This window comes from Schistocerca piceifrons, chromosome 2, assembly GCF_021461385.2.
Source record: "Schistocerca piceifrons isolate TAMUIC-IGC-003096 chromosome 2, iqSchPice1.1, whole genome shotgun sequence".
Classification (NCBI taxonomy): Eukaryota; Metazoa; Arthropoda; class Insecta; order Orthoptera; family Acrididae; genus Schistocerca; species Schistocerca piceifrons.
Window position 1 is genome coordinate 4,744,214 of NC_060139.1, and position 27,928 is coordinate 4,772,141.

The 27,928-nt window shown below is 39.4% G+C and overlaps 1 protein-coding gene across 1 annotated transcript in view; it reads left to right on the forward strand.

Annotated features, from left to right (window-relative positions):
• The window catches only part of LOC124777963 (ATP-binding cassette sub-family C member 4-like), a 256,857-nt gene that overhangs the window by 174,368 nt on the left and 54,561 nt on the right, over window positions 1–27,928 (forward strand). The window contains exons 15-18 of the mRNA XM_047253522.1: window positions 2,429–3,219; window positions 14,453–14,532; window positions 15,034–15,184; window positions 19,339–19,445. Coding sequence (XP_047109478.1) covers window positions 2,429–3,219; window positions 14,453–14,532; window positions 15,034–15,184; window positions 19,339–19,445 — 1,129 coding nt within the window. The remainder of the gene's footprint in view (window positions 1–2,428; window positions 3,220–14,452; window positions 14,533–15,033; window positions 15,185–19,338; window positions 19,446–27,928) is intronic.

Sequence of the window (27,928 nt, forward strand, 5' to 3'; positions counted from 1 at the left end):
ATTTTCAGCTCTTGCAAACTTTGACATACAAAACTGTTCTTAATTAATTAAAACCCAAGATCTGTCACGAGCACTCACAGCTGCTGCATTAGAACTCCACACCCTCCTGATTCACACATCTGCACTTTCAAAATACGCAAAAGGAACCATCCCAGCCATCCTAAAGTAGCGGGCTTCAAAAGTCCCACATGATGCATCGCAGGCCTGGTTGAATGGTAGAAGCTGATCATATGGAACATCAATTTGGATTCTGTAGAAATGTAGGAACATGCAAGGCAATGTTGACCCAATAACTTATCTTAGAACATAGACTAAAGGCAAAACTACATTTGTGGGTGTAGAGGGGACAATGTTGACAGGAATACATTCTTTCATTTCACATGGTAACTGGGATAAAATACAGGGAGCAAAAGTTTATTTACAACTTGTACAGAAACCAGACTGCAGTGATAAGAGTCAAGTAGCGTGAAAGGGAAGCAGTAGTTCAGAAGGGAGTGCGATAATGTTGCAGCCTATCCCTGATGAGAATTATAAAGTTTAGGTGCAAGAAATAAAATCTTTAAGGTTTTCCAGTGATATTGCTTTGCTGTCAGAGACACAAAGTGCTTGGAAGAGCAGTTGAATGGAATGGATGGTGATCATGAAAAGAAATTGATGATGATGAAGTCCCACACTCCTTGACAGAGCATAAGGGACAACACGGGAGACCTGCACCACTGTACTAGGCAAGGTTGTAGCGGAGGCGGTTTGCCATTGCCTTCCTCCGACCATAACGGGGATGAATGATGATGATGAAGAAGACACAATACCCAGTCATCTCGAAGTATTGTGTTTGTGATCTTGTTCAGAAACTAATTGTTGCCAACTTCGCTATAAGAATATCTCCATTTTTGTTGATACTGAAATACCAAAGCTTGTTTACTTGGCTCTGTGTCTTAGATGGTACCATATTTTGAGAAAACTTTTTGTTTATTAACAAATAATATTCCTCACCCAGAAAACAGTGGTCAGAATGACTTCTGTATTTCCTGCACACCATTGCTCAAATGACTTGAAATTTTAGCCCCTTCATACCTGTACACATACTTCTTATGAGTTTTGTAGTTAATAATACGGACTCATTTCAAAAGCACTGCATCGTTCACTCAACTACACCAAAAAAACAATTTGCACTTTGATAACACTTTGTTAAGAGGGGTATAGAAATGTTGTGTAGAATCAGTAGATTTCCAAATATGAATTGAAAGGCTTTATTGTGGCATATGCCTGTTATTATGCACACAGTTTCTCTTAGTGTTTAGAGCCTTTCACTATAATGCATTACTTGTAAATATACTGTAAAGAAACACTTGTTTTCATGATATTATTTAACTTTTTAACTGTTAGTGTTCTGTATTCACTGTAGTGGCCCATTCAGTGTCTTACTACCTTTGACTCACAAGGTCCCATGGAACTTGAAGAAAATTAATAAGTTGTTTTCAGTCATTGTGAAAGATTATTAAAGAGCATTATAGTTACTCTGCCCTCATTGCAAACTGAAAAAGGAAAACTTTCTCCTCCATGGTATATCCCATTTCTAAATGAGTTTTGAAATATAGCAGTAGTTTTAATACACTTTTCGAACACATGAGTCTAAGTCATAGCCTATCCTAGGAATCATCCTGTGTGGGACTTATTTCTTACTCAGTAGTCAAGAACTTATTATTATGGTTATAATAGAGGGAGATATTCCACGTCTTTAAATATGTCTGCTTGTGTCTGTATATGTGTGGATGGATATGTGTGTGTGTGCGAGTGTATACCCGTCCTTTTTTCCCCCTAAGGTAAGTCTTTCCGCTCCCGGGATTGGAATGACTCCTTACCCTCTCCCTTAAAACCCTCATCCTTTCGTCTTTCCCTCTCCTTCCCTCTTTCCTGATGAGGCAACAGTTTGTTGCGAAAGCTTGAATTTTGTGTGTATGTTTGTGTTTGTTTGTGTGTCTGTCGACCTGCCAGCACTTTCATTTGGTAAGTCACATCATCTTTGTTTTTAGAACTTATTATTATTATTATTGTTATTATTCTTGATCTTCCTGAGAGATTGAAACTGTGTGGCACAGTGGGACTCAAGCCTAGATCTTAGTGGATAATATTGTATCATCTGCATCTCATACTGCAGTATCAATAGGCTGTGCTTCTGATTTGGACACTGTACAATCTGTCGGAGTGACAGAAACTGCACTAATGTGAAAAAAAAAAAAAAAAAAAGAAAAAAAAAAAACAATTTACGCCAATGTACATCTTAATGTATTGTTGTCTAAGTTAAAGGATACATCAATTACATTGTTAAATTAATAAGGCAAACATGTATAGAGTGGCAAAACTAAACTGATGTTGCAATCTATATACATTCCTACTATTCATATGTGGATTGCTTTTATTGTTACAGGACAAACCAGGAGCAAATGAGACTGCAGTTAGAGGATGATTACCTCCATAAGCTGGCCATGTCTAATATAAGTAACAATGTGACCTTACAATATGCTGCATCTTCATCAGTGATCCCTCTGCCAGTAACAGAAATGTCACACACCTTTAATGAATCTGATGAGAAAAATGTTACTTTTCATTTAGCGGAAAACGATTCTAATAACTTTAATAGGAACATGATGAACTTAAACAGTTCTACGAGAACACATATAGACAATTCAGATGCAGTCAGTGCTACTATTGGTGTTGATAATATTTCACATGCCAGTGTAAATAATTACACAGTATCTGAAAATGCAGAAGAAACTGATAGTGGACCACTGGAGGGAGGAGAAGTCACAAGTGTTATGCACATAACAGAAAGTGTAATGTCAAGCAGTTCATTTACATCTATTCCATTGCAAAGGTACAATGTATCAAGTGATCAGAATGCTTATGGAACATCAGATCTCACTACCACAGAAATAAATACTGGAGGTGTAACAACATACAAATTTCCACAAGAAATCAATGCAACCAGCTACAGAAAGAAAAGAGAAATTTCTGAACCGTATGATGAGTCCACATTCTTCACAAGAGACCAGTACATTCTGATTTACACATCATGCATAGCTGGCTGTATCATACTTACAACCATCAGAGCATTATTGTTCTTCAAGGTTGCTTTAAACTCATCACAGGGCCTTCACAATAGAATGTTCAACAATGTTTTGAAAGGAACAATGAGATTTTTTGACACAAATCCTTCAGGTGAGTGAAAACTGTTGTACAATCCCTGAATAAAGACTAACAAATCTTTTTTATTATTATTAAATTGTAAAATAAAGATCCATATATACATGCAGCACATTTCTCCAAATCATTCTGAAAGCTGGGAGGAATTGTAGCGAGCCGTTCTAAGTAAACTTAAATGCCAATCTATTAGATTGACATGATCCCTCAGGTTTTCTTGGCATGCTTGATTAATTGTGTGCTTCCAGATGTTCTTCAGAATTGTCCATTTCATTGTGTATTCATACTCTAATAACCAATTTACAACCACAATTTTTTAAAGCACTGCTAGTACCTTTCTCAATGTGATGATAATCAATTGTGCCAGATTTCACATAGTATAGTTTGGTGTTTTGCTGCATCTGATCCTACTGTACCCTGGTTCAGTAAGAATATTTTATTTTTTTCCTTTGTTTTCCTCCTTCTGAGAGAGAGAAAGGTGGGGGGGGGGGGGGGGGTGTCAGTAATTGCTTTGTCATTCATTTCCATTGCTGTTCCATCCAAAAGATACCATTCAGCATTATCCCAGTTCAGTGAGAGGTATCATTAGACAACAAATATCGTAGCAGCCAAAAAGCAGTATATCATTAAAATGAACTCCAACAACAGATGTTAGTTTCAAAAGCACACTGTAGTAACCAAGTAATACACAAACACAATCTCGAAGTCACACAAATATGGTTTATTCATAACCTCTGAACGCTACAGAAATAGCCTCTTGGGACTCCACAACTCACAGTATAAACTACTAGGTGTACAACTTTGCTTCCGCCATTTGCAGATAGGTGGCGACAACGGTAAGTAACGGTCAAAAGAAACAGATCGCAGATGTCAGGCAGTTAGCTTGGACCTCGGTCAACATAACCGCATTCAAACATTAGTCGGTTTGTGTCTGCATCATAAAGTTGCTCTTGATTAAAATGTGAGTTTATGAGCCTAATTCTCGTCATTTGCGGAAGGTGTTACTGTTTTGTTTCAATATGAAGAAAACAGCAGCTGAGTTCATCGAATGCTCTCAAGTACATACGGTAAGGACGCTATTAGTGAAAGAACATGTCATGAGTGGCTTCAACACTTCAAGAACGGTGATTTTAATGTTGTAAACCGGCATATTGGTGGAAGAGAAAATGTTTTTGAAGATGCAGAATTGGAGACATTGCTGAATGAAGACTCACGTCAAACTCAAGAAGAATTGGCATGATTTGTGGGAGTGACACAGCTAGCCGTTTCAAAACATCTCAAGGCTATGGGCATGTTTCAGAAAGAAGGAACTTGTGTCCCGTTTGAGATGAAACTAAGAGATGTTGAACGGTGTTTGTGTGTTTGTGAACAGTTGCTTCAGAGGCAAAAATGGAAGGAATTTCTGCATCGCATTGTGACTGGGAACGAAAAATGGGTTCATTATGATAACCCTAAAAGCAAAAGATCATGGGTATATTCCGGCCATGCTTCCACGTCGACACCCAAACCGAATATTCACGGATCCAAGGTCATGCTCTGCATTTGGTGGGACCAACTCAGCGTCATGTACTATGAGGTGTTAAAACCAAGTGAAACAGTCACAGGTGCTCGTTAGCAAATGCAGTTAATGCATTTGAGCAGAGTGTTAAAAGACAAACAGCCGCGATACAGTGAAAGGCACGATAAAGTGATTTTGCAGCACGACAGTGCTCGACCCCACGTTGCAAAAGAGGTCAAAACATACTTGGAAACATTAAAATGGGATGTCCTACCCCACCCACCGTATTCTCTGGACATTGCTCCCTCTGACTATCACCTGTTTAGATCAATGGTTCATGGCCTGGCTGGCCAACACTTCAGATCTCATGAAGAAGTCACAAATTGGATCGATTTGTGGATCGCTTCAAAAGATGAACAATTTTTTCGACCCGGGGTTCGTACACTGCCAGAAAGATGGGAGAAAGTAGTGGCCAGCGATGGAAAATACTTTGAGTGATACATGTGTAACAAATTTGTTTCATTAAGGCCTCGAATGTTGGGGAAAAAACGGCAGAAGCAAAGTTGTACACCTTATAGAATAACATAGAGAGCCTCAGTCAGCTCTACTCCTTGCATACATGTGTGTGTGTCGCCGCAGACAGTGCAGTGGAGACTGCGCCAAGTGTACACCTACCACAGGTGGTCTCCAGCGGATGGCCCACGCTGATACTCTTCGTGGCCAATTCAAGTGCACATGCTTAGTGACCCACACTTGGCACTCACACACACTAGTATCAAGATATAGCACACCTATCCCTTGTGCAAAGTGGATGCTGAGGTGATGGAGGATACACCAGTGGCCTGATGAGAGACACATCCATCAGATCCAGAGCAGTGGCAGCCGGTGCTGATGGAAGGGATGGGATGATATGCTGGGCAAGGGCTAGAGCATAAGACGAGACCACGTGGAGACGCGGGCACACCCGAGGGTGGTGGGCCTGCCTGGCACCCAACGACAGCACCAGAGAGGAGGGTGGCATTGCCATTTCTGCATCTTCATCAGCAGGCAGGTCCCCTTGTGGAGGAGACAGGGCTGGACCTACTGGCGACAATGGTGAGGGGCTGGTGAAGGCAGTCCAATCGGAACAGCAGGAAGTGTCAATGGACCCGAGGCTGGTGACCGACTCGTGCTTGGCACAGGGAAGCTGGAACTCCCAGGGCACCACACATGGAAGAGGCAGCCAGTGGGAAGGGGGCCCCTTCATAGCAGGTGACGATGGGCTCAAGGTGGAGGGCGGCGGGACTGTCTGCGGCAGTAGGGACCACACCCACAAACTGATAGCTTCCGGTGGTGAACAGAGACGCAACTGATCAAAGTGGTGTGCCACCAGCCCATCATCAGTACACAAGTCATAAAGACAGCATCCCCAGTGGGATACGACAGTGGTCAGTATCCACTTGGGCCTGCAACCAAACCTCTGTGCCCAAACTGGCGATCCTGGCACAAAGTGGGCAGATGAACCCAACTGCGGCAGGTACAGCGCTGGCCGCAGAAGGTGGAGGAGCGTGCGTTGCTGCTGGCCATGAAGCAACTCAGACAGGCTTCACTCTCTCATAAGCATGAAGCAATATGTGCTCAGAAAATGGAGAATGGCACCGTCTGGTGAACAATCCACAACTACTTTTTCATTTGGGGCTTAAACATGTGTAAAAGTCGTTCTGTGTAGCCATTTCATTGAGGGTGGAATGATGGAGCCGTAACATGATGAATGCTATGACGGGAACAAAACAATTGAAAGGTGTGAGAAACAAATTGGGGCTCATTATCAGTAACTAAGGTGCAAGGCAAGCTCTCCGTAGAAAAATCCCTCAAAAGCGTACGAATTGTGACCTCAGCTGACATCGACGCATTCCGGAAAATGTAAGGAAACCGCGAAAATACATCCACAACCGAGAGCAAATAGAAATCCGAGAAGGGACCCGTGACGTCTACATGAATGCGTTCCCATGGTGTGGAGCGGGCCATGGGGCATAGATATCATAGGAGCTGCCTGTTGTCGGACACACTGCTCATAAGCCACGACAAAACGGACAATTTTGCCATAATCACTGGCCAAAAAACATGTCTCTTAGAGAACAATGAAGTTCACAAAACTCCCCAATGGCCCTGGTGAAGAAGACATAGAATCTCGCGGCATAATCTGGTGGGATGGCTACTCTGGGAGGCTAGTCTTCCATGGACAACAGTAAATCACCTTCTAAAACAGAGGGGTGGTACTGTAAGGGAAAATAGTTGTGCAGAGGGTCCAAAGCCTGACCTGACAGTTTATCTGGCCAGCCTTGTTGAACAAGCCAAACCACATGGTGTAGAACCAGATCAGCGGAAATGGCAGCTGTTTTGTGTGAACTCGTAATTTGGAAACCCTCAAGTATGGCCTGCATTTCAATATGAAAATGGAAGCAAAGCAATTCTTCATTATCAGAGTCAGGGTCAGGACCCACAGGAAGGTGGGACAAGATGTCCGCATTGGCATGTTTACACGAATGTTGAAAATACATGAAATGTATTCACAGTTGCGAATATGGACAACCAGCAGCTGTATAATGGAATGACAACAATGTGCCGGACCGGGACGCGAACCTGAATTTCATGCTTATCATGAGTGGGCACCTTACCATTGACTATCTGAGCATGATGCACAGCCAGGTCAAATATTCCATGTCGACAACCAAATGTCTGCAAGTATATCCATTGAAAGTCGTTTGCCCGGTGTCAGCAGATAAATATGATATTGCAGTGCCTGTGTTATTCTGAACTATGATGCAAAGTTCCTTCAGCCATGCATTATTCCGAATCAAAATGCAGTGTTCCGTTGGACCTATGTGCATATCCGAAGGAACTTTGCGTCATAATTCATAATAACACAGGAACTGCAATATCACATTCATAAGCAAGCAACTTTCAAATAAAATTTCTCCCCTGGGCAAGAATATAAATAATGGATGTATGACAACAGGTTATATAAGGAAGCTTGGGCCTAAGTGTGAGTCATGCTCAGATAGCCAAATGGTAAGGCGATCGGTCGCAATAAGCAGGAAATTTGGGTTTGAGTCCTGGTCTGTCACAAGTTTTCATTCTCATCATTCCAATATACATCTGACAATTGTCCATATTCGCAACTGTGAATACATTTCATATATTTCATAATGGCAGTAGTTGCCGCAGTGCCTGTTCCTTCAGACAAGTATGCATTCGAGAAGAAACTTTGCATCATAACTGTGAATACCACAGGCACTGCAATAGCATATCAAGTAGTTCAAAAATGGATTTCCTAATTGTTGCAAGACAAGAATAGTATCCATCATTGTAGGCAGTGTGCTGCCTTGTCATTCGAGGAACTGTGAGGGTTGAACAAGGAAACCAAGCGTTTGTAGTCAGTAATAACGTGAAACTTGAAGCCATACAAAAAGCATGGAGAGCATAGAGTATGGCAAGAGCCTCTTTTCCCACCTGAGAGTAATGCTGTTGGGCCAGAGTGAGGGATATAGAAGTGAAAGCAGCAAGTTGTTCAAAGCTATTGGCTTATCAGTGTGCTAGGACCACGCCGAGGCTGTACTGTGAGACATCAGTCCCCAAAACTACGTGCTGTCCGGAGAGAGTGTAGTTAAACAAGGGGATGAGAGTAATTTGGATTTTGATGTTTGAAAAGTACATTCACATCAGAAAGGTACATTCTTCATAGTAAAGCATGCAACAGGTGGGCAAATGTGGCTGCCCCCAGCAGGAATTTATGGTAGCAGGCTATCTTCTGTAGGAAGCCCTGAAGATCACTTGTGGACAAGAGCATAGTCGTATACGTAACAGTGGAGATGTTGTCTGGCAGAGGATAAACCTCATCCTGCAAGACCTCAAACTCAAATAAATAGTAGAAGGTTGAAAGAAACTGAGATTTCGCAAGGTTACACTGTAAGCCTGCAGACAAGACAGAAAACAAAGTGTGCAAATTTTTCAAGTGATCAGCTGTGGACGGGTCCTTGTTAACAATATCATTGAGGTAATTAATGCAACACAGGACAGGCACAGCCAGTTGCTCTAAAAATCATTGGAAAATAGCAGGGGTGCTAGCCACACCAAAAAGAAGGCACAGATGTTGATACAGACCAAAAGGAGTATTCAAAACCAGAACTCACCAAGACGCTTTGTCCACAGGAGCCTACTGATACACTTCAGGCAATTCAATTTTTAAAAAGTGCTGACCACACAATATTTTCACCAAAATTCCTAGCATGGGACAGGATACCTATCCACAGTTGACTGTGCATTGACAGTTGCACTGAAGTCGCCACAGAGACGAAGTTTCCCTGACGGCTTCCGAACTACAACCAGCAGAGATGATCATTCGCAAGCCGTAACAGATTACACCACCCCTAGAGATTGAAATCTGTCCATTTCTGCTTTCACTTGATCTGTCAAGGTGGCAGGAATAGGACATGCGGAGCTAAACAGGTAATTGCATTGCACGCCGCAGAGCCCGCATAAGAATCTTCATGAGCATCAGTAACGAATTGACACTTGCGGCTAAGACCTTGAAATATGGCTGCCCAGGCCCTGTATGGCTGGTTCGTTTTCTTGTGGTATCAATAGAATTCAACTCACGCTGCTATGACACGCATCATTAGTGATAGTAGTTGGTCAATAAACTGCACTTGTGATCAAAAGTTGCAGGTGCCGGTTTTTGTAAAGGGGCAGGCTAACACAGCAATTGGTATATATCAGATGGAATCCACGAGAGGAAGAAGGCTTTGTACAAATTCAGGTCTGTCACACTGAAAGGCAAAAAAATGCTGTCTGAGTGTTTTTTGTTTTTGTAAGCTTCCCAATCCTCGCTTGAATCATCATATGAAGGACAAGTGTATAGATGGACCAGTGGAACAGTACCCTGCCTGTTAATGGAAGCTGACAGTGTTCACAGCAGAAGTTAGCTGTTCAGTCAGAATCAGTAGCACGGCGTCCGTAATGGATAAACCAGATGAAACTGCACTGAAAGACTGCACATGCGAAAAGTGTTTCGAACTCATTGCCAGTTTTGTAGTAAGCAAGTAACACACAAAGCAGATCCAAGTCACATAAATATGGCTTTATTCACAACCTCTGAACAATATGGAAATAGCCTCTCAGAACTCCACAGAACACAGAACAACTGATCTGCAGGATGCAAACTAGAATAACATAGAGAGCCTCAGTGCACACTGCTGCACACATATGTAAGTACGTGTCTCCAGTAGATGGGGCGGCGGAGGCTCACACATGTGCAGGACCCACACTCGGGCACTCGCTCTCACAAGCACTGGTGGATTTTCCATTGATTGATTTGAATGCTTTCATTGTGTAGACCACAAAATTCTGCTGCAAAATTAAAATATTATGGTATTAATAACAACCTTCTTGCGTAAATGGAGTCATATCTTCATACCAGGAAGCAGTGGATCATACTGAAAGGCTGTGTAACAGGAATAAACCCGAACTCAGAATGGGGAAACACAAAGTGCGGAGTCCCCAAGTTTCATTGCTAGATCTGTTCCTACTCCCAACTTAAATGTCCCATACTTTTTACAAGGAAACTAAACAATGGTGTAAACTTAACTGCACTAAACAAAGTGCAGACCATAGCTGCACAGACCAATAATTTTTTCAAAGTGAACATACTATGTCTTAATCATTAAAAATTCATATTGTGTAGCAAAAAGGACTTGTCAGTACTCAAAATAGACATTAATGGCTAAAACAAAATGAAAACCTACTTATAAACTTTCTTTTTTATCTCCAGTTGGACATGAAAATTGGATCAAGACATAGGTAAAGTAATCAAGAAACTCAGTTTATGTTGTGTTGACTTGAAGACAAGGATGCTAGCTAACTTTAAATACTATTATTCCTTGATGCCAAGGGAATTATCATCTGGGGCAATGTAGCTTAAGTGAAGCATTTATTCAGCAAAAGTCAGTAACAAGTAGATAAGTGCATATCTTTCAGAGGCCTTATTGAGAACCTTGCAATTGTCACACTATCTTGCCACTACAATTCAGATGAATCAAAATCCAACCGCAATACAAGACACAACAATTTGTTTGTTCACTTTGCCCCCTTGCATACAGTTTACAGTGATGTTCTATATCCTAGAGCAAATCTTTATCAATCTCCCATCAGACATAAATCAAGAAATTAAGATTAAAATTAAATTGCACTATAGATAACATTTTTACAAAATATTTGACCATCTAGATTCAAAAGCTGAAAACTCTTGTTAACAGCAAAGTAACAATATTAAACACAAAGGCTCATATGGACAGCAGTAGTTTGATTAAAATTTATCTGATGACTGCATGCAATAGATGGCAGGCAGCAAGTGCTCCGTTACCCAGCGAATCAGATGCTGTGTCACCTGGCCATTACCGCAGTACTAAAAACAAAACACATGCAAATACATTTTGTACTCACCCATATCATGCAATGAGATACTCGAACTGCCTGCCATTGTTTTACATTCTTTTTTGACAGCTACAGAAGAAATTATTCATCACACCGTGAGTTCTCTTTGAGGGCTGAATTAATATACTAACGGACATTGTCCTTGAGTTCCTTTAACTTGGGTGTATTTGTTGTGTAAACTTCATTCCTTTGTGCTCCCCACAGGTACAAGTCACATGGGGTTAAATCGAGACTTCCAGTGAGCCAGATATTGTTGCTAATGACTCTGTCATGGAACACGTCATGAATTGTGTACAAACATTAGGCATATGAGACCTTTCAAAGTACTGTTGAAAAAACGAAGCTTCATTCTCTTGGTTTATTAAAAAATGGTTGCAAAACATTTTGCACATATCTTTCACTGTTAACTGTGTCCTTAAAAAAGTGGCTGTATTATTCTTTCATCAGTAACTGCACACAACATTCCTATTGATCATGATGTTGTCAGTTTTGGGAAATGGAACCAAGCCTCGTCTGCAAACGGAATGAAGTAAGGATCCATTTCACTCTTGTGCACTTGTTTCAAAACCCTTTTGCATAACCTAACCCTATGTTCACCAGGTTAGGTTCTTGCACTACTGTTATTTTATATTCGAAGTAACTTAGCAGCTCTTTGTACGGTGGTGCAAGAAATTTGTGTGTACTGTGAAAGATGTCTAAGAGACTTTTTAGGGGAATTTTCCAGGCAGTAAGCAATGTCATTAAGATGAGGTCCGGTTTATTTATTTCAAATTCCATGAATCCATATAGTGATGAACTACAAGGATGTGAAATGAGTCAGGTTTACATCTTTATAGATATACAACAAACATTAGTCCAGTGACAAGAATGTAGCAATCTGGTGATATAAGCTTAAAGGATGAATTAAAATTAAATAGATACAATTCAGATAAATATGACGTAAACTACTGAAAATAACTTATCATACAGAACTCATCTTAGGCAGCGAAGACAAATTACAGGTAACATAATATAAACAGGGACTAGAATATACATAGGAAATACAATAAAAAATTACAAAGACAGTCACTGATTATGCTTACTCTACAGGTACTCACCCAGAGAGTAGAAGGACTTATCCATAAGGTATTTTCTTAGTTTAAATTTAAATATAGGAATTAATGTGGGCTTTGACATCAGATAGAAGAGAATTGAAGAGTTTTGTGGCAGGATAATGAACACCTTGTACGATACTTAGCTGTCTTACATCTCTGTGTAAATCATTTTTAGACCTTCTGTTGTGATCATGGTATGCATTATTGGATGTGAAAAGAGAAAGGTTATTCAAGACAAAAATAATCAAAGAAAATAAGTACTGACATGTGGTGTTTAATATTTGGAGCTTACGTAACAGGTTTCTGCAAGAACATTGTGGATGAACACCACTCATGATTCTAATTGCTCTCTGTTGTGCAGTGAAGATCTTTTTGGCTAAAGTTGATTACCCAAAAAAATTATGCCGTATGAATGATGGAGTGAAAATCGACAAAGTAAGCTGCTTTGATAGCATTCATATCACCAACAGGGGTAATTACACGTGGGGTATATGTTGATACACTTAGTCTTTTATGAAGATCTAGAATATGCCCAGACCAATTTAACTTGTTATCAGTTATAATACCCAGAAACTTAGAGGTGGCACACAATAATATATGTTGACTGCCACCACGTATGTTGATTGCTTCATTTTCTTGTGGTGATGCATGAAATTGGATATGTTGTGTTTTTTTTTTTCAATATTTAGGTTAATTCGTCAGACTTAAACCAATGTAGGACATCTACAAGTACAGCATTACATTTATTTATTAGCTCACTGATCAATTGACTTTCAAGCATAATAGTAGTGTCATCAGCAGAAAAAGTAAATTTACTTTCAGTGTTTGTACAGAATGGGAGGTCATTGACAAAGATAAGAAACAGTAAAGGCCCCAAAATGGATCCTTGTGGCACTCCACACTTTAATGTGCCTCAGTCATTGAGACAGGACAGCCATCAAAACCATTTAGTATCACCTTCTGCTTCCTATTGTGTAGATTAATTCAATCCATGTACCATTACTACCATTCAAACTATAAAAATTGGTCTTCTTTAAGTGAAGTCAGCACAGTCAAAGGCCTTTAACAAGTCACAGGAAATTCCAATAGGTGACATTTTGTTTTTTAGTGACACACGAATTTCATTTGTGTGAGAGAAAATCTGTTCTTTGGAAGACAAATTGATTTTTGTTGAGGATGTTGTGAATGGTGAGGTGCTCTACAATTCTTTTGTACATTACTAATAGTTTGGGAAGCAACTTAACAGAGATATTGCACAGTAGTTGGTTAAATTAGTTTTGTCATGCTTCTCAAAAAGTGGTTTCACTGTGGAATTTTTGTTTTTTGAGGATTTGATAAAGTAGATTATAATTAAGGCAAGACAGGAAATCATAGGTACGGTGAAAGCCAAGACTTAAGAGCAACAGAGAAGTGAACAACTTAAGCTTATCAATGAAAGAAGAAAATATAAGAATAACAGCAGTGGAAATTCCTGGAAAGTCAACCACTCCATCTTTAGTTGACGGATGTTCAGCACATAGAAATATTCCAGAGACAGTATTTTACTAGCTTTCCAGCTCTTGCGCTTTCTTGAATAGAAGTACACACTTTCATGCACACAATCACACAGACTCAAATGCCCACAATTGTGGCCAAGGAACCTGGCCGTAAGTGTGTGCATTTGGGTGTCTGTGTGGTTGTGTGTGTGTGAACTGTGTAATTCTACGAGAGAAAGAGTAAGATTTCAAAAGCTAGTAAAATACTGTTTCTTTTACATGTTTCCACGTGCCACACTTCAGTCGCCTTTAGGTGAGTGGTTGCCAATCCTTTACTTTACATATTTAATATAATGATGAGGTAGGAAGCCACACAATAGGTAACTCAAGAATGAAATTAACAGTAAATACAAATGGGCTAAATCAGGATCAATGAAACCCCATGTATAGAAATCGAGAGGGAAATTATTGCAAGATGATGTTTTGCCCTGCCCTTTGAGTCAATCAGTTTCTGAAGAACAACTGATCATTGAAATAGTAAAAAACTAATCTGTTCAGTTTTGATGGTTTCACTTAATTCTCTTTGGGATATCTCTATGCTACAGTTACTTTTAATTACTTTTAATGTATACAAGTTCATTCTATTCTATTAAGTGGAATTCATTGTGTAACTCTATTTTTATGTTATTTTCCTAAAATTTTTGTTTTGTTAGGTCGAATTCTGAATCGTTTCTCAAAAGATGTTGGAGCTGTTGATGAACTACTGCCAAAAGTAATGTTGGATGCAATAACGGTAATTATATTCAGTAAACAGATGTATTCTGTCTTATACTTTGCATATTTTTTTTTTTTTTTTTTTTTCAGCACTTGTCAGAAAATAATATTATTACAGTTGAGTAACTATCTAATAATGTGAGAAGCACTTGATTAATGCATCAGCCTAGTTTTCAAAGCATAAATTTAGTAAAGGTGATTATACTATAGATTTTACAGTTGGAAAATTGTTCAGAATATACTAGAAATGAATATTAAAACAGATCTGGAAATTAAGTTAAAATAAAGCAAAGAAAAGATATAGGGCCATGGAAGAGACCAAAGTAGAGTAGAGAAAGATGCAGTGGATTAGTAATAATATAGGTAAATGTCCAGGAGGTTCAAAGAACTCAAGTTTTATTGGAGAGGCATTTCACACTTGCACAGTTTTTAGGGACAATTTATTTTCATAAGAATATCAGAACTGATGCAGTATGTGGTTCACAAATAATGCCATACTACTTCTTCTTCTTCTTCACAGAAACTTCTTGTTATGGCTGGTATCCTTACAATGGTGTTAATCGCAAATTACTATTTTGTGTTCCCGATGCTAATTTTTGGATTTCTGTTTTACAAAATACGGTCCATATACCTGCGCACAGGACAAGCTGTCAAGAGGCTAGAAGGAATTAGTAAGTATAACTTTGTAAGTTTTCAGTTGTCATAGATTCTTTTAATCAAGGACCCGTTACTACGATATTCGGGAGTGTAACAGATTATGTACATACAGTGATTTCGGTAATGTGAAGAATGACATACAGAATTAACTTGGATGACTCGCTTAAACATAATAACCATGCCTGTTACAAAATACATTATTAGTTTGTGCTGCTGCTGTGAGTCACAAACATTACTTAGTTTCATTACTGTACTGCAGTAAAACAAACTGAAAAGTATTACAATGTTGTAAAATAAAATTAACAAATCGAAAACGATGGAAGAAAACTCCTGCCACCCAATGCTTCCCTACCCTCTCCTTGCCACCCTACATATCTTTGCCTTGTTAATCAACTGACTGTGTCTGACAACCACTGTAGTCAAAGTGTACCACGCTGTGGATGCACCTGACTGCAGCATGCTGACATGCATGTGATGCGGTTGACAGCCATAGCTGTTTAGCAGTGTATACTTGATTATTGGTTAACTCTAATGGCATATGAAGTTTTTTGGTCAGTTTTGTGTCTTTGTGGATTAGATGGCTTTTCCATTCCAAATGAGCTGTAGTGATGAGGTCCCCAAGGATATAAAAACTGACAGTAATCAAGAATACACCATAAATATTGACAAAGAAAACAGAAATAGCACTCATGGATGTGGAATAGGTCAAAAAATACTTAAACATATCTTTATTTAAAAGGTAACACCACAAAATGTGTCAATGTTCAGTGTACTAAGGTGCATATTATAGGTCCTAAACTATTGTAGCCATGCATCATCAAATAGAAAAATCTTTTGACAATGCTTATTTACAATGATTGTTTTACTGCACTGGATTTGTAAATAAATCATGTTGTACATAATATGTACCTAATACTAATGTTATTTGAAATTATTAGTAATACACGCACATCAGTTGGTGCTGCTAAAAATTCATTTGTAGAGTGGAAGGAGTTTGCCACCAATAAATCCTTTAAGCTCCTCTTAAACTGAACTTTATTTGTTGTTAAACTTTTTATAGCTGCTGGCAGTTTGTTGAAAATGTTTGTTCCAGAATAATGGACACCTTTTTGGACCAAAGTAAGTGACCTGAAAATTTTGTGGAAATTATTCTTATTTCTATTATTGATTCTATGAATTGAGCTGTTGCTTTGATATTCTAATGACAGTTTTCATTAAGGAAACACAAGTTAGTATCCCCAGCTCCTTAAATGGACTTCTGCAGGACATTCTTTAGTTCACACCACACATAATTTGTAATACTTGTTTCCTGATTCTGTAAAATTTAGCATGGCCTGACGGGCCACCCCCCAAAGAATCCTGGTGAGATTATGGAATGAAAGCACAGTAGCTCTTTTTTAAAATTTTTGTGTTCCTATGCCTGACAACATTCATATTGCAAATAGAGACATGTTTATGCACTTTAGCAATGTTGTGGTATGCTCCTCCCAGTTGAATTTGTAATCAGACTGTAGCTCTAATCCCAAGAATCCAAGAATTTGATGTTGTCAACTTCTTCTATCTACTTGTCATATTTGCTGAACTGCATATAGTGCATTTTTTCAAAATTTAGTGACAAGGAATAACTTACAAAGCATTTATTATTGTACATGAAAATTTCATTAACTGATCTTTCAAAGCCTATACTTGATTTGCTATTTACTGCAATGTTTGTATCATCTGCAAACAAACCAAACATGGTATCTGGTAATGTTACTAATGAAAGATAATTGATGTACCCAATCAAAACCTTGTGGGACACCAAATGTAACTAATTCCCAATTTGATGATGTCTGATTGCTTAATACATGTCTTTCCTATTAACACCCTTTGTTTCCTTTTACACAATAATAATCTAATTTACTTTAAAGGATATCATGGATTACACAGTTAAATGCCTTTGACAGATCACAAAATATATCCGTAGCCTGTAATTTATTGTCTAATGAATTAAGTACATTCTCACTGTATGTTGTAACAGAACATATTAAAGGCTTTACTTTACCGAAGTATGCGATACCCTCCAAATTCAACCAGTTTAACGAGTATTTATGATTATAGAAAAGTTATTGTGTATGTTAACAATGATTGCACAACATGTCTCCATAAACAGTCAACCCATTAAATCATACTGAATAACTGACCCACACAAAAGTTAATATCACTTTATCACTGATACAGCAAATGTCATCATGTAAAAACACTAAGTTTATCTTAAATAATTAATATGAAGTACGAAAAATAGTGGCCAACTTAGGTATTTTGGATCTCCTTAAATAAAAATCACCCAGTGAAACCTATTTGTTCACTAGGAGCGTTTTCACTCAGTATTCACGTAATCAATCCTATTTTAGACGAAAACCAATGTAATTCTTAATAATTCATGTTACTTACTTATTTATGCAAATTAGAGAAGTCAATTGACAAACTTCTAAAAAATGGCCTTTTTGTAACAGAGAATTATTCTGTCAAGTCAACAAATCTGTCTGTCATTTTCATAACATGTTAAATTATGTCACTCGATGCAAATTAATAACTTATCTGCACAAATTATGATAACAGATGTACATGTGACTTATAAACTATATCTCTTTTTAGTAGTTCTTTGACAATGTTATAAACACAAGCAGCAAGAAGGGTCGAGGAGGCAGTCGGAATGTCACTTTGTTAAAGTGTGTTTGTGTGTTATTGTTTGAGGTGGATAAACAATGCAAAGATCATGTAATGGAAGTACTACTTTGTGTTGTGTCATGGTCTTTGGTGGACAGTGGAATTAAGATGGCCACAAGAGAAATAAATATTTGAACGTTACATATTTGTTGGTTTCGCTCGTTCTTTATCATCAAAAGCACATAAAAAACACAGGACCTCATGTTTTTAACCCTAGACAACCAGATTTAGAGCCAGCATCAGCATCGAGACACAGCAGCGATCCAGCAAGCAGCAGCGATTACTACAACGCATTTTAATGGCGCCAACCAAACATCAAGTGCTAACAAGCTCCGTAAATGGGAGTGAAATAGTGCGATTACAGCAATTAGCTATATCAACGACTAGGCGACCATTACAATGTGTAGGTAGCCCACTCAATGCTGAAAGCCTTTAGAAATCTGAACTGTCTGACTTTGGCAATACATTGTTTGTTGACAAATGCTTATGAAGCCAGTTGAATATTACCTTTTCTAAAATTTTTGAGAATTCTGGCAAAATTAAAACCAGATGTAAATTTAATGATGTTTCTTTATCTCCTTTCGTCAACAATGGCTTAACTTCAGCATATTTCAATCATTCGGCAAATGTTTCACCCATAAGTGAGTGGTTACACAAATAAGCTCACTTTGTAATTTACAGTGTTGAGATATTATCATAACCACTACAATTTTTTGACTTTAATGATGATACGGCGGACATTACTTCTGGTGTAGCAAGAATCATATTCATACTACTGAAGTTACTCTATATTGTCTTTATTTTGTTGTCTGATGTGATTATTTTTTTGTTGTAAAGCATTTCCTTTGATGTCCATATTATTATCTTTAATATTTTGCAGTATAATTTGTAATGAGCTATAGCATCAACATAAGAGCTATGCACTCTTTGTACATTGGGTAAAGAATAGCTATCTTTATGTTACCAAGGAAAACATGTATGAACAAAATCAGAGCTTAAAAAAATGGTTCAAATGGCTCTGAGCACTATGGGACTTAACTTCTGAGGTCATCAGTCCCCTAGAACTTAGAACTACTTAATCCTGACTAACCTAAGGACATCACACACATCCATGCCCAAGGCAGGATTCGAACCTGCGACCGTAGCGATCACGCGGTTCCGGACTGCAGCACCTAGAACCACTTGGCCACTCCGGCCGGCCTCAGAATTTAATCTCAGTTTAACTACACAACAATAAAATAAAATTACAGTTTAATCTTAGTTTAATTAAAGAATGATAAAATAAATTAACATTATTTGAGCAAAATCTCTGTGTGTCTGGTCTCCTTCCCCGAAACAACCAACCAGACAAAATCTCTGTGTTATTATACAATTATTGAACAACATGTAATTAATTTATGATATTACAATATTTTGCTGTTGCTGGTTATGTGCTGACAAATGTGTGTTACAATTTCAGCAAAAAGTCCTGTATTCTCATACCTATCTGCTTCTCTAAATGGTCTGACAACTATAAGATCATCTGCTAACCAAGAAATGGTGATGAAGGAGTATGATTCTTTACAGGTAGGGCTTTAATTTTTCTATGTAATTGCATGATATTAGGTACTCAGTAGAACGGTGAATAAATTGTGTCTTTCTGTTGCAAGTATTTACAGAAACCAGTATCTTTTTGGATTTTAAGTTTTCCTTTAGAGAGTAACCTAAAACTACTTAGAAGATTGACAAAAATTATTGACAATTTTCAGATTAAATTTGAAAACCCAAATAATGATGAGCCAGTGGTCTAGGGGTAGCGTCTTTGATTTGTAATCAAAACTTGGGTCCTGGGTTCGAATCCATCCATTGTTTAAATTTTGAGTCAAAATCATCAGCAAGGGCAGCCAAAGACTTCCGGCATAGGACGTTACCTGTTCCCTGCCAGCGGTCTTGTCAAGGATAGTGGAGGAACGGACAGAGGTTCAGGGCACTACAGCAGAGGTTCAGGGCACTCTCTTGCTCTTTGAATGGGAAACTGATCCCAAAAGGCGGAAGAATCAGCAATTATCAATGCAGTGAGGATGAAGAAGGCAGTGGAAACCACTGCATTAAGAAACACCCGGAGACATCAGAAGATTCCAGCTGGATTATGTAATGGTTAGACAGAGATTCCGAAATCAGATTTTGGATTGAAAGGCATACCCAGGAACAGATATAGACTTGGATCCTAACTTAGGAACAATGAGGAGTAGATTAAAGTTTAAGAAAGTGAAACAGAGGAATCGGTGTGGAAGGAAGTGAGATACTGAGGAATGATGAGATGCCTTTGAACTTTCAAATACTGTGGATACTGTGATTAGGAATATTATAGTAGGCAGTTCAGTTGAAGATGAGTGACTATCTCTAAAAAGGGCTGTCATGGATGCTGGACAGTCAGTCATAGGTACAGGGAAGGTAACCTCGGAAAAACCTTGGTTAACAGAACAAATACTTCAGTTCATCAACAAAAGGAGGAAGTACAAAAATGTTCAGGGAAAGACAAGAATACAGCAATATAAATCACCAAGAAATGGAATAAATAAGCAGTACAGGGCAGCCAATGCAAAATGGATGAAGGAAAAATGTGAAGAAATAAAAACCGAAATGATTGTTGGAAGTACTGACTCAGCTTATAGAAAAGTCAAAACAACTTTTGGTGTAATTGAAATCGAGGGTGGTAACTTTAACGAGTCCAACTGGAATTCCACTGTTAAATGCAGAGGAAAGAGCAGATAGGTGGAAAGATTACATTGAAGGACTCTATGTGAGGGAGACTTTGTCTAATTACTTGATAGAAGAAGAAACTGGGTGCAATAAAGAAGATATAGAGGATTCAATATTAGAATCAGAATTTAAAAGAGCTCTGGAAGACTTGAGATCAAATAAAATGGAAGGCATAAATAATATTCCCTAGGAAGTTCTAAAATCATTGGGGGAAATTGGAACCATTCATGACTGTTCATGTTGGTCTGTAGTATCTGTGAGACTGGCGATGTGCCGTCACACTTTCAGAAAAATATCATCCATAAAACTGCAAAGATATCAGGACATATAGATGCGAAAATTATCACACAATCAGCTTAACATCTCTGGCATCCAAGTTGCTAGGAAGAATAATATATAGAAGAATGGAAAAGAAAACTGAGGATCAGTTAGATGATGAAGATCAAGGCACCATAGAGGCACTTCTGACTTTTCACTTCATAATGGAAGCAATGCTGTAGAAAAAGAAAGATATACTCATAGGACAGGTAGACCTACAAAATATGTTCAACAGTGTGAAATGGTGCAAGATGTTTGAAATTCTGAGAGAAATAGGAGTAACCTACAGGGAAAGATGGATGATATACAATATGTGTAAGGACCAAGAGGGAACATTAAAACTGGAATACCAAGAACAAACTGCTCAAATTAAAAAAAGTGTAAGACAGGGATGCAGTCTTTTACTCCAGTTCATCCTATACATCAAAGAAGCGATGATGGACATAAAAGAAAAGTTCAAGAGTGAGATTAAAATTCTAGGTGAAAGGCTATTAGATTCACTGATGACGTTTATATTCTCAATGAAAGTGAAGATGAATTACAGGGCCTGTTGAATGAAATGAACAATCTAATGAGTACAGAATACAGGTTGAGAGTAAACTGAAAGAAGAGAAAAGTGATAAGAAATGGGAACAACGAGAAACTCAGCATCAAAATTGGTGGTCATGAAGTAGACAAAGTCAAAAATTCTGCTAGCTTGGAAGGAGAAGAACCTGTGACACACGATGTAAGGAGGACATATTAAAGCAGACTAGCACAAGCAAAGAGACTAATCCTGGCCAAGAGAAATCTTCTGGTGTCAAACATAGGCCCTAATTTGAGGAAGAAATTTCTGAGAGCATACATTTGGAGCACAGTGTTGTATGGTAGTGAAGCATGGACAGTTGGAAAACTGGAACAGGAGAGAATGTAAGCATTTGAGAAGTGGTGATACAGAAGAATGCTGAAAATCAGATGGACTGATAAAATAAGGAATGGGGAAGTTCCTCACAGAATTGGTGAAGAAAGGAAGATACGGAAATCACTGACAAGAAGAAGGGACAGAATGTTAGGACACATGTTAAGATATCAGAGAATAACCTTTATGGTATTAAAGGGAGCTGTAGAGGGACAAAAATGTAGGAGAACACATCTAGCAAATAAGGAAGGATGTAGGTTGCAAGTGCTATTCTGTCAGAAGGCTAACGACACATAAAAGAAAAAAAGAATTATGACTGGTTGCTGTAAATCCTCTCAACAGTAGTTTACATTACAGTCATGTTTTCAGAGATCATTGTGAAAGATCAAATTTTGTCTTGAATATCTCTCTAATATATTGAATGTCTCTCTAATTATCCAAGTAAACACATTTATGTGGCTTCTTTAATATACATGATGGTCCATTGATCGTGACCAGGCCAAATATCTCACAAAATAAGCGTCAAACAAAAAAACTACAAAGAACGAAACTTGTCTAGCTTGAAGGGGGAAACCAGATGGCGCTACGGTTGGCCCGCTAGATGGCGCTGCCATAGGTCAAACAGATATCAAGTACGTTTTTTTTAAATAGGAACCCCAATTTTTTATTACATATCCATGTATATGTAAAGAAATATGAATGTTTTAGTTGGACCACTATTTTTGCTTTGTGATAGGTCTGGTTTCCCCCTTGAAGCTAGATGAGTCTCATTCTTTGTAGTTTGTTCCTTTGATGCTTATTTTGTGAGATATTTGGCATGGTCACTATCAATGGACCACCCTGTATATATAGACACAAGATAACATTTTATTTTATTTATTTATTCACGTGTAGATCTAGGACGCTTCTTAATAATGATCGTTAATATGCATTTAAAAGATAACATTTTTATTGCATGTACTCTTTAACTGAATAAGAACTACTATTCGGTAAATACACTTTAAGAAAGCAATAAAACATAGATATTCCCTTTATGTCTTTTATGCCTTTTGGCAGTATAGTATGCAATTTTGCTCAATGGTAAAACATAGTGATTTATAACCTATATCCACAACCAATAAATTTGTCACAGAATTTTTTACGAGTTTGGATCAGAGGCAGCGGCAGAGTGGGGCGAGTGAGGGCCATTGCTCCTTGTTCGATTACAAGATTCCATTTAGTGTACGAATATGAAAATGTGCCTGTAACCACAGGGGCCAGCCTTTTAAGATCTAAAATACATGGAAAAACTTGTCTCTAAGAAGACCTTAAGATATCAATAACATGACAGAAAAATGATATAAAACACACGTAAATGAGTTACGAAATAAACTAGAGTAATGAAAACCTTTACAGGAGGTTGGAACTAAAATTACAAAATGGTTAATTTATTTAAAATCCTAATGTATTTCTTCAAGAAATCTCATTCTTTGAAGATCTACAAAAATTATTTTATAACCATCTTAGAGCTATTGCAGCATACGACAGCATGCAGAGGGTCTCGAAAGTGAGGGAACATATGTTGGACATCTTGGTTCTTGTAGTTAGAAAATATTGTTCAACATTTGCTGAAACAACTGAAATGCGAACTTTGATATACTTGTTTGGTTTTAAGAACAATTCTAAAGGCAACTCACTCACCCTCCACAACCGTTCCAGCAAACCTCAACCTCCTCTTGTTGCACACAGACCCAGTCTCTCCCATCTACTCGATCTCCCACTCGCAGCTCCACTCCCCCCTACACCTCAAAATTCTAGTCAACACAATCTGGAACCACAACACCCCAATTCAGTAGTTAACCTTTCCTCCAAACCTCTCTCCCAATCCGAAACCTCTGTCCTACCCAAAGGCCTCACCTTCAGCCCCACTCCCAGATTCAACCAAACTGCCCTTGTCAAAGATTTACTGTCCTACACTCGTAGTCTCTGCTGGAAATATCACTTTGCCACAAAGAAAAATAATCCTGATCCTACTACTAATGATCCAACTCCCCAAGACACTATCCAAATTGAACCCTGCCTGGAACAGTTCCATCCTCCATCACAGTGGGACCCACCTCCTCTTCCTCAAAATCACCCTCTCCAAACCTTCCAGGAACTTCTCACTTCCAGCCTTGCCTCTCAATCTTTCTTGAAAAACCTTAATCCTACTCCCAACATCACCACAGCCGAAGCCCAGGCTATCTGTGATCTAAAAGCTGACCGATCCATCATCATCCTTCCGGTTGACATGGGTTCCACGACCGTGGTACTTGATCATCGGGAGTATGTGGCTGAGGGACTGCGTCAGGTTTCAGACAACACTACATACAAAGATTGCCAAGGTAATCCCATTCCTGATGTCCAGGTGGAGCTTCAAGGAATCCTCAGAACCTTAGGCCGCTTACAAAACCTTTCACCTGACTACATCAACCTCCTGACCCCACCGACACCTCGCTCTCCTACCTTCTACCTACTTCCTAAAATTCACAAACCCAAACATCCCAGCCACCCCATTGTAGCTGGTTACCAAGCCCCCACAGAACGTATCTCTGCCTACGTAGATCAACACCTTCAACCCATTACATGCAGTCTCCCATCCTTCATCAAAGACACCAACCACTTTCTCGAACTCCTGGAATCCTTACCCAGTCTGTTACCCCTGGAAACCATCCTCGTAACCATTGATGCCACTTCCCTATACACAAATATCCCACACGTCCAGGGCCTCGCTGCAATGGAGCACTTCCTTTCACGCCGATCACCTGCGCCCTACCTAAAACCTCTTTCCTCATTACCTTAGCCAGCTTCATCCTGACTCACAACTTCTTCACTTTTGAAGGCCAGACATACCAACAATTAAAGGGAACAGCCATGGGTACCAGGATGGCCCCCTCGTATGCCAACCTATTTATGGGTCGCTTAGAGGAAGCCTTCTTGGTTACCCAGGCCTGTCAAACCAAAGTTTGCTACAGATTTATTGATGACATCTTCATGATCTGGACTCGCAGTGAAGAAGAACTCCAGAATTTCCTCTCCAACCTCAACTCCTTTGGTTCCATCAGATTCACCTGGTCCTACTCCAAATCACATGCCACTTTCCTTGTCGTTGACCTCCATCTGTCCAATGGCCAGCTTCACACATCCGTCCACATCAAACCCACCAACAAGCAACAGTACCACCATTATGACAGCTGCCATCCATTCCATATCAAACGGTCCCTTCCCTAGAGCCTAGGCCTTCGTGGCAAACAAATCTGCTCCAGTCCGGAATCCCTGAACCATTACACCAACAACCTGAAAACAGCTTTCGCATCCCGCAACTACCCTCCTGACCTGGTACAGAAGCAAATAACCAGAGCCACTTCCTCATCCCCTCAAACCCAGAACATCTCACAGAAGAACCCCAAAGGTGCCCCACTTGTGACAGGATACTTTCCGGGACTGGATCAGACTCTGAATGTGACTCTCGAGCAGGGATACGACTTCCTCAAATCCTGCCCTGAAATGAGATCCATCCTTCATGAAATCCTCCCCACTCCACCAAGAGTGTCTTTCCGCCGTCCACCTAATCTTCGTAACCTGTTAGTTCATCCCTATGAAATCCCCAAACCACCTTCCCTACCCTCTGGCTCCTATCCTTGTAACCGCCCCCGGTGTAAAACGTGTCCCATGCACCCTCCCACCACCACCTACTCCAGTCCTGTAACCCGGAAGGTGTACACGATCAAAGGCAGAGCCATGTGTGAAAGAACCCACGTGATTTACCAACTGATCTGCCTACACTGTGAAGCTTTCTATGTGGGAATGACCAGCAACAAACTGTCCATTCGCATGAATCGACACAGGCAGACAGTGTTTGTTAGTAATGAGGATCACCCTGTGGCTAAACATGCCTTGGTGCACGGCCAGCACATCTTGGCGCAGTGTTACACCGTCCGGGTTATCTGGATACTTCCCACTAACACTAACCTGTCAGAACTCTGGAGATGGGAACTTGCCCTTCAGTATATCCTCTCTTCTCGTTATCCGCCAGGCCTCAACCTCCACTAATTTCAAGTTGCCACCGCTCATACCTCACCTGTCTTTCAACAACATCTTTGCCTCTGTACATCTGCCTCGACTGACATCTCTGCCCAAACTCTTTGCCTCTACAAATGTCTGCTTGTGTCTGTGTATATGCGGATGGATATGCGTGTGTGTGCGAGTGTGTACCTGTCCTTTTTTCCCCCTAAGGTAAGTCTTTCCGCTCCCGGGATTGGAATGACTCCTTACCCTCTCCCTTAAAACCCACATCCTTTCGTCTTTCCCTCTCCTTCCCTCTTTCCTGATGAAGCAACCGTTGGTTGCGAAAGCTAGAATTTTGTGTGTATGTTTGTGTTTGTTTGTTTGTATTTCTATCGACCTGCCAGCCCGCATGGAATGTTTCCCTCTCTCTCTCTCTCTCTCTCTCTCTCTCTCTCTCTCTCTCTCTATATATATATATATATATATATATATATATATATATATTCACACCTGGCACATTTTAATAGCAGTAACTACCACAGTAATGACAGTAACTAGATGAACTATCAGTCTATTTTAAAAAACTAGAAATACATTTCCGGGCAACATTGTGGTGTTTTTCATACAGATACTTGCACTTTTCGCTCTACCCAACATTAAAAGAATGAACTGTTGTGAAATAAAAGGATATTAAACACAAACATCTAGAAATGAAGTACAGTCTTAAAAATTACGTCTAAAAACTAAACTGCAGAATACCACAAGATGTCAACAGGCCTTATGTCATCATCTGACTTCATGAAAGTGCAGTATGGAGGGCCCGTGGGGTGAGCACACTGCTTTCCTGGTCATTGTCGACTTTTCAGACCTTGAAGCTCGTACTTCTCTTTCAAGCAGCTCCTCGGCTAGCATTATCAAATTGAGTGCACTCTGTACCAGTCCTTCCACCAAGGAAAAATCCCTGTCAGTTCCATCAATTGAAACCAGCTCCTCCACACATGTCAGATGTGCTGACCAATCACCTATGGAGTCAGATCAAGAGTGACATCATCTTTGAAAAATTAAATAGTTCATGATATTAAGGTCACTAACACACACCTTTGTGGCAGTGGTCAACACAGATGAATGCTGGTTCGAATCCTGTTGGTAGCAAATTATCACAGCCAGTGTTTGGCCAGCAAAGGAAAGCAAGGTGGTGATGTAAAGTTTCTGACCACCAGTCCTTACGCCAATGACCTGAATTCAATACCCTACCACTCTGCAGTGTCTCATAAAGTGAGTGCATGTAACACTGTTGATGGTGATCCGTCTGTGGGACGGGGAGGTTGTGCTTGGCAGCCCCATTAGTAGTGTTGGAGAGAAGTAGGCTATGTGCTAGCATCAGGTTTCACTCCCTCTCTCTTTCTTTCTTCCATATCAACACAAACCCTATACTACACTGTACAAGCACTTATCACGGTCATCCATGCAATATGTATACATTCTTGATATTTCGTGACAGGTCGGAGGAAGGCAACAGCAAACCACCTCCACTAGGATCTTGCCTAGAACAGAGATGCAAGATTCCTGCATCTGCTCCCCTATGCCCATTTCTTGAATGTGGGACCGCTTTAATATTTCACATAAATTATCTTGTCATGTTGTAGCTTTAGGTGGAGGTTTTAACCTACCAGCTACAAACTGAGAGACTGAAGACATTAGGATGGGAGGTCAGGACAGAGAATCATGTGAACTTTTTCTAAGTGCTTTATCCAAAAATTGCCTTGAGCTGTTAATCAAAGAACTGCACCTGCTAGTGACAAACAGACCCAAACTTTCGATTCTGTTAGCGTGGAACAGGGAATCATTGATCACAAGGCCATTACAGAAGCATTGAATATGACTGTAAATAAGAATACGAAGAAAGGCAGGGAAATCTTTCTGCTGAGCAAGAGCAACAAGAAACAGATTTCAGTTTACGTACATGGCCAGCATGAAGATTTCATCTCCAGCACTAACAATGGTGAGTATAAATGGACATAGTTCAGGAGCAATGTGCAATATGCTTTAGGTAGGTATGTGATGA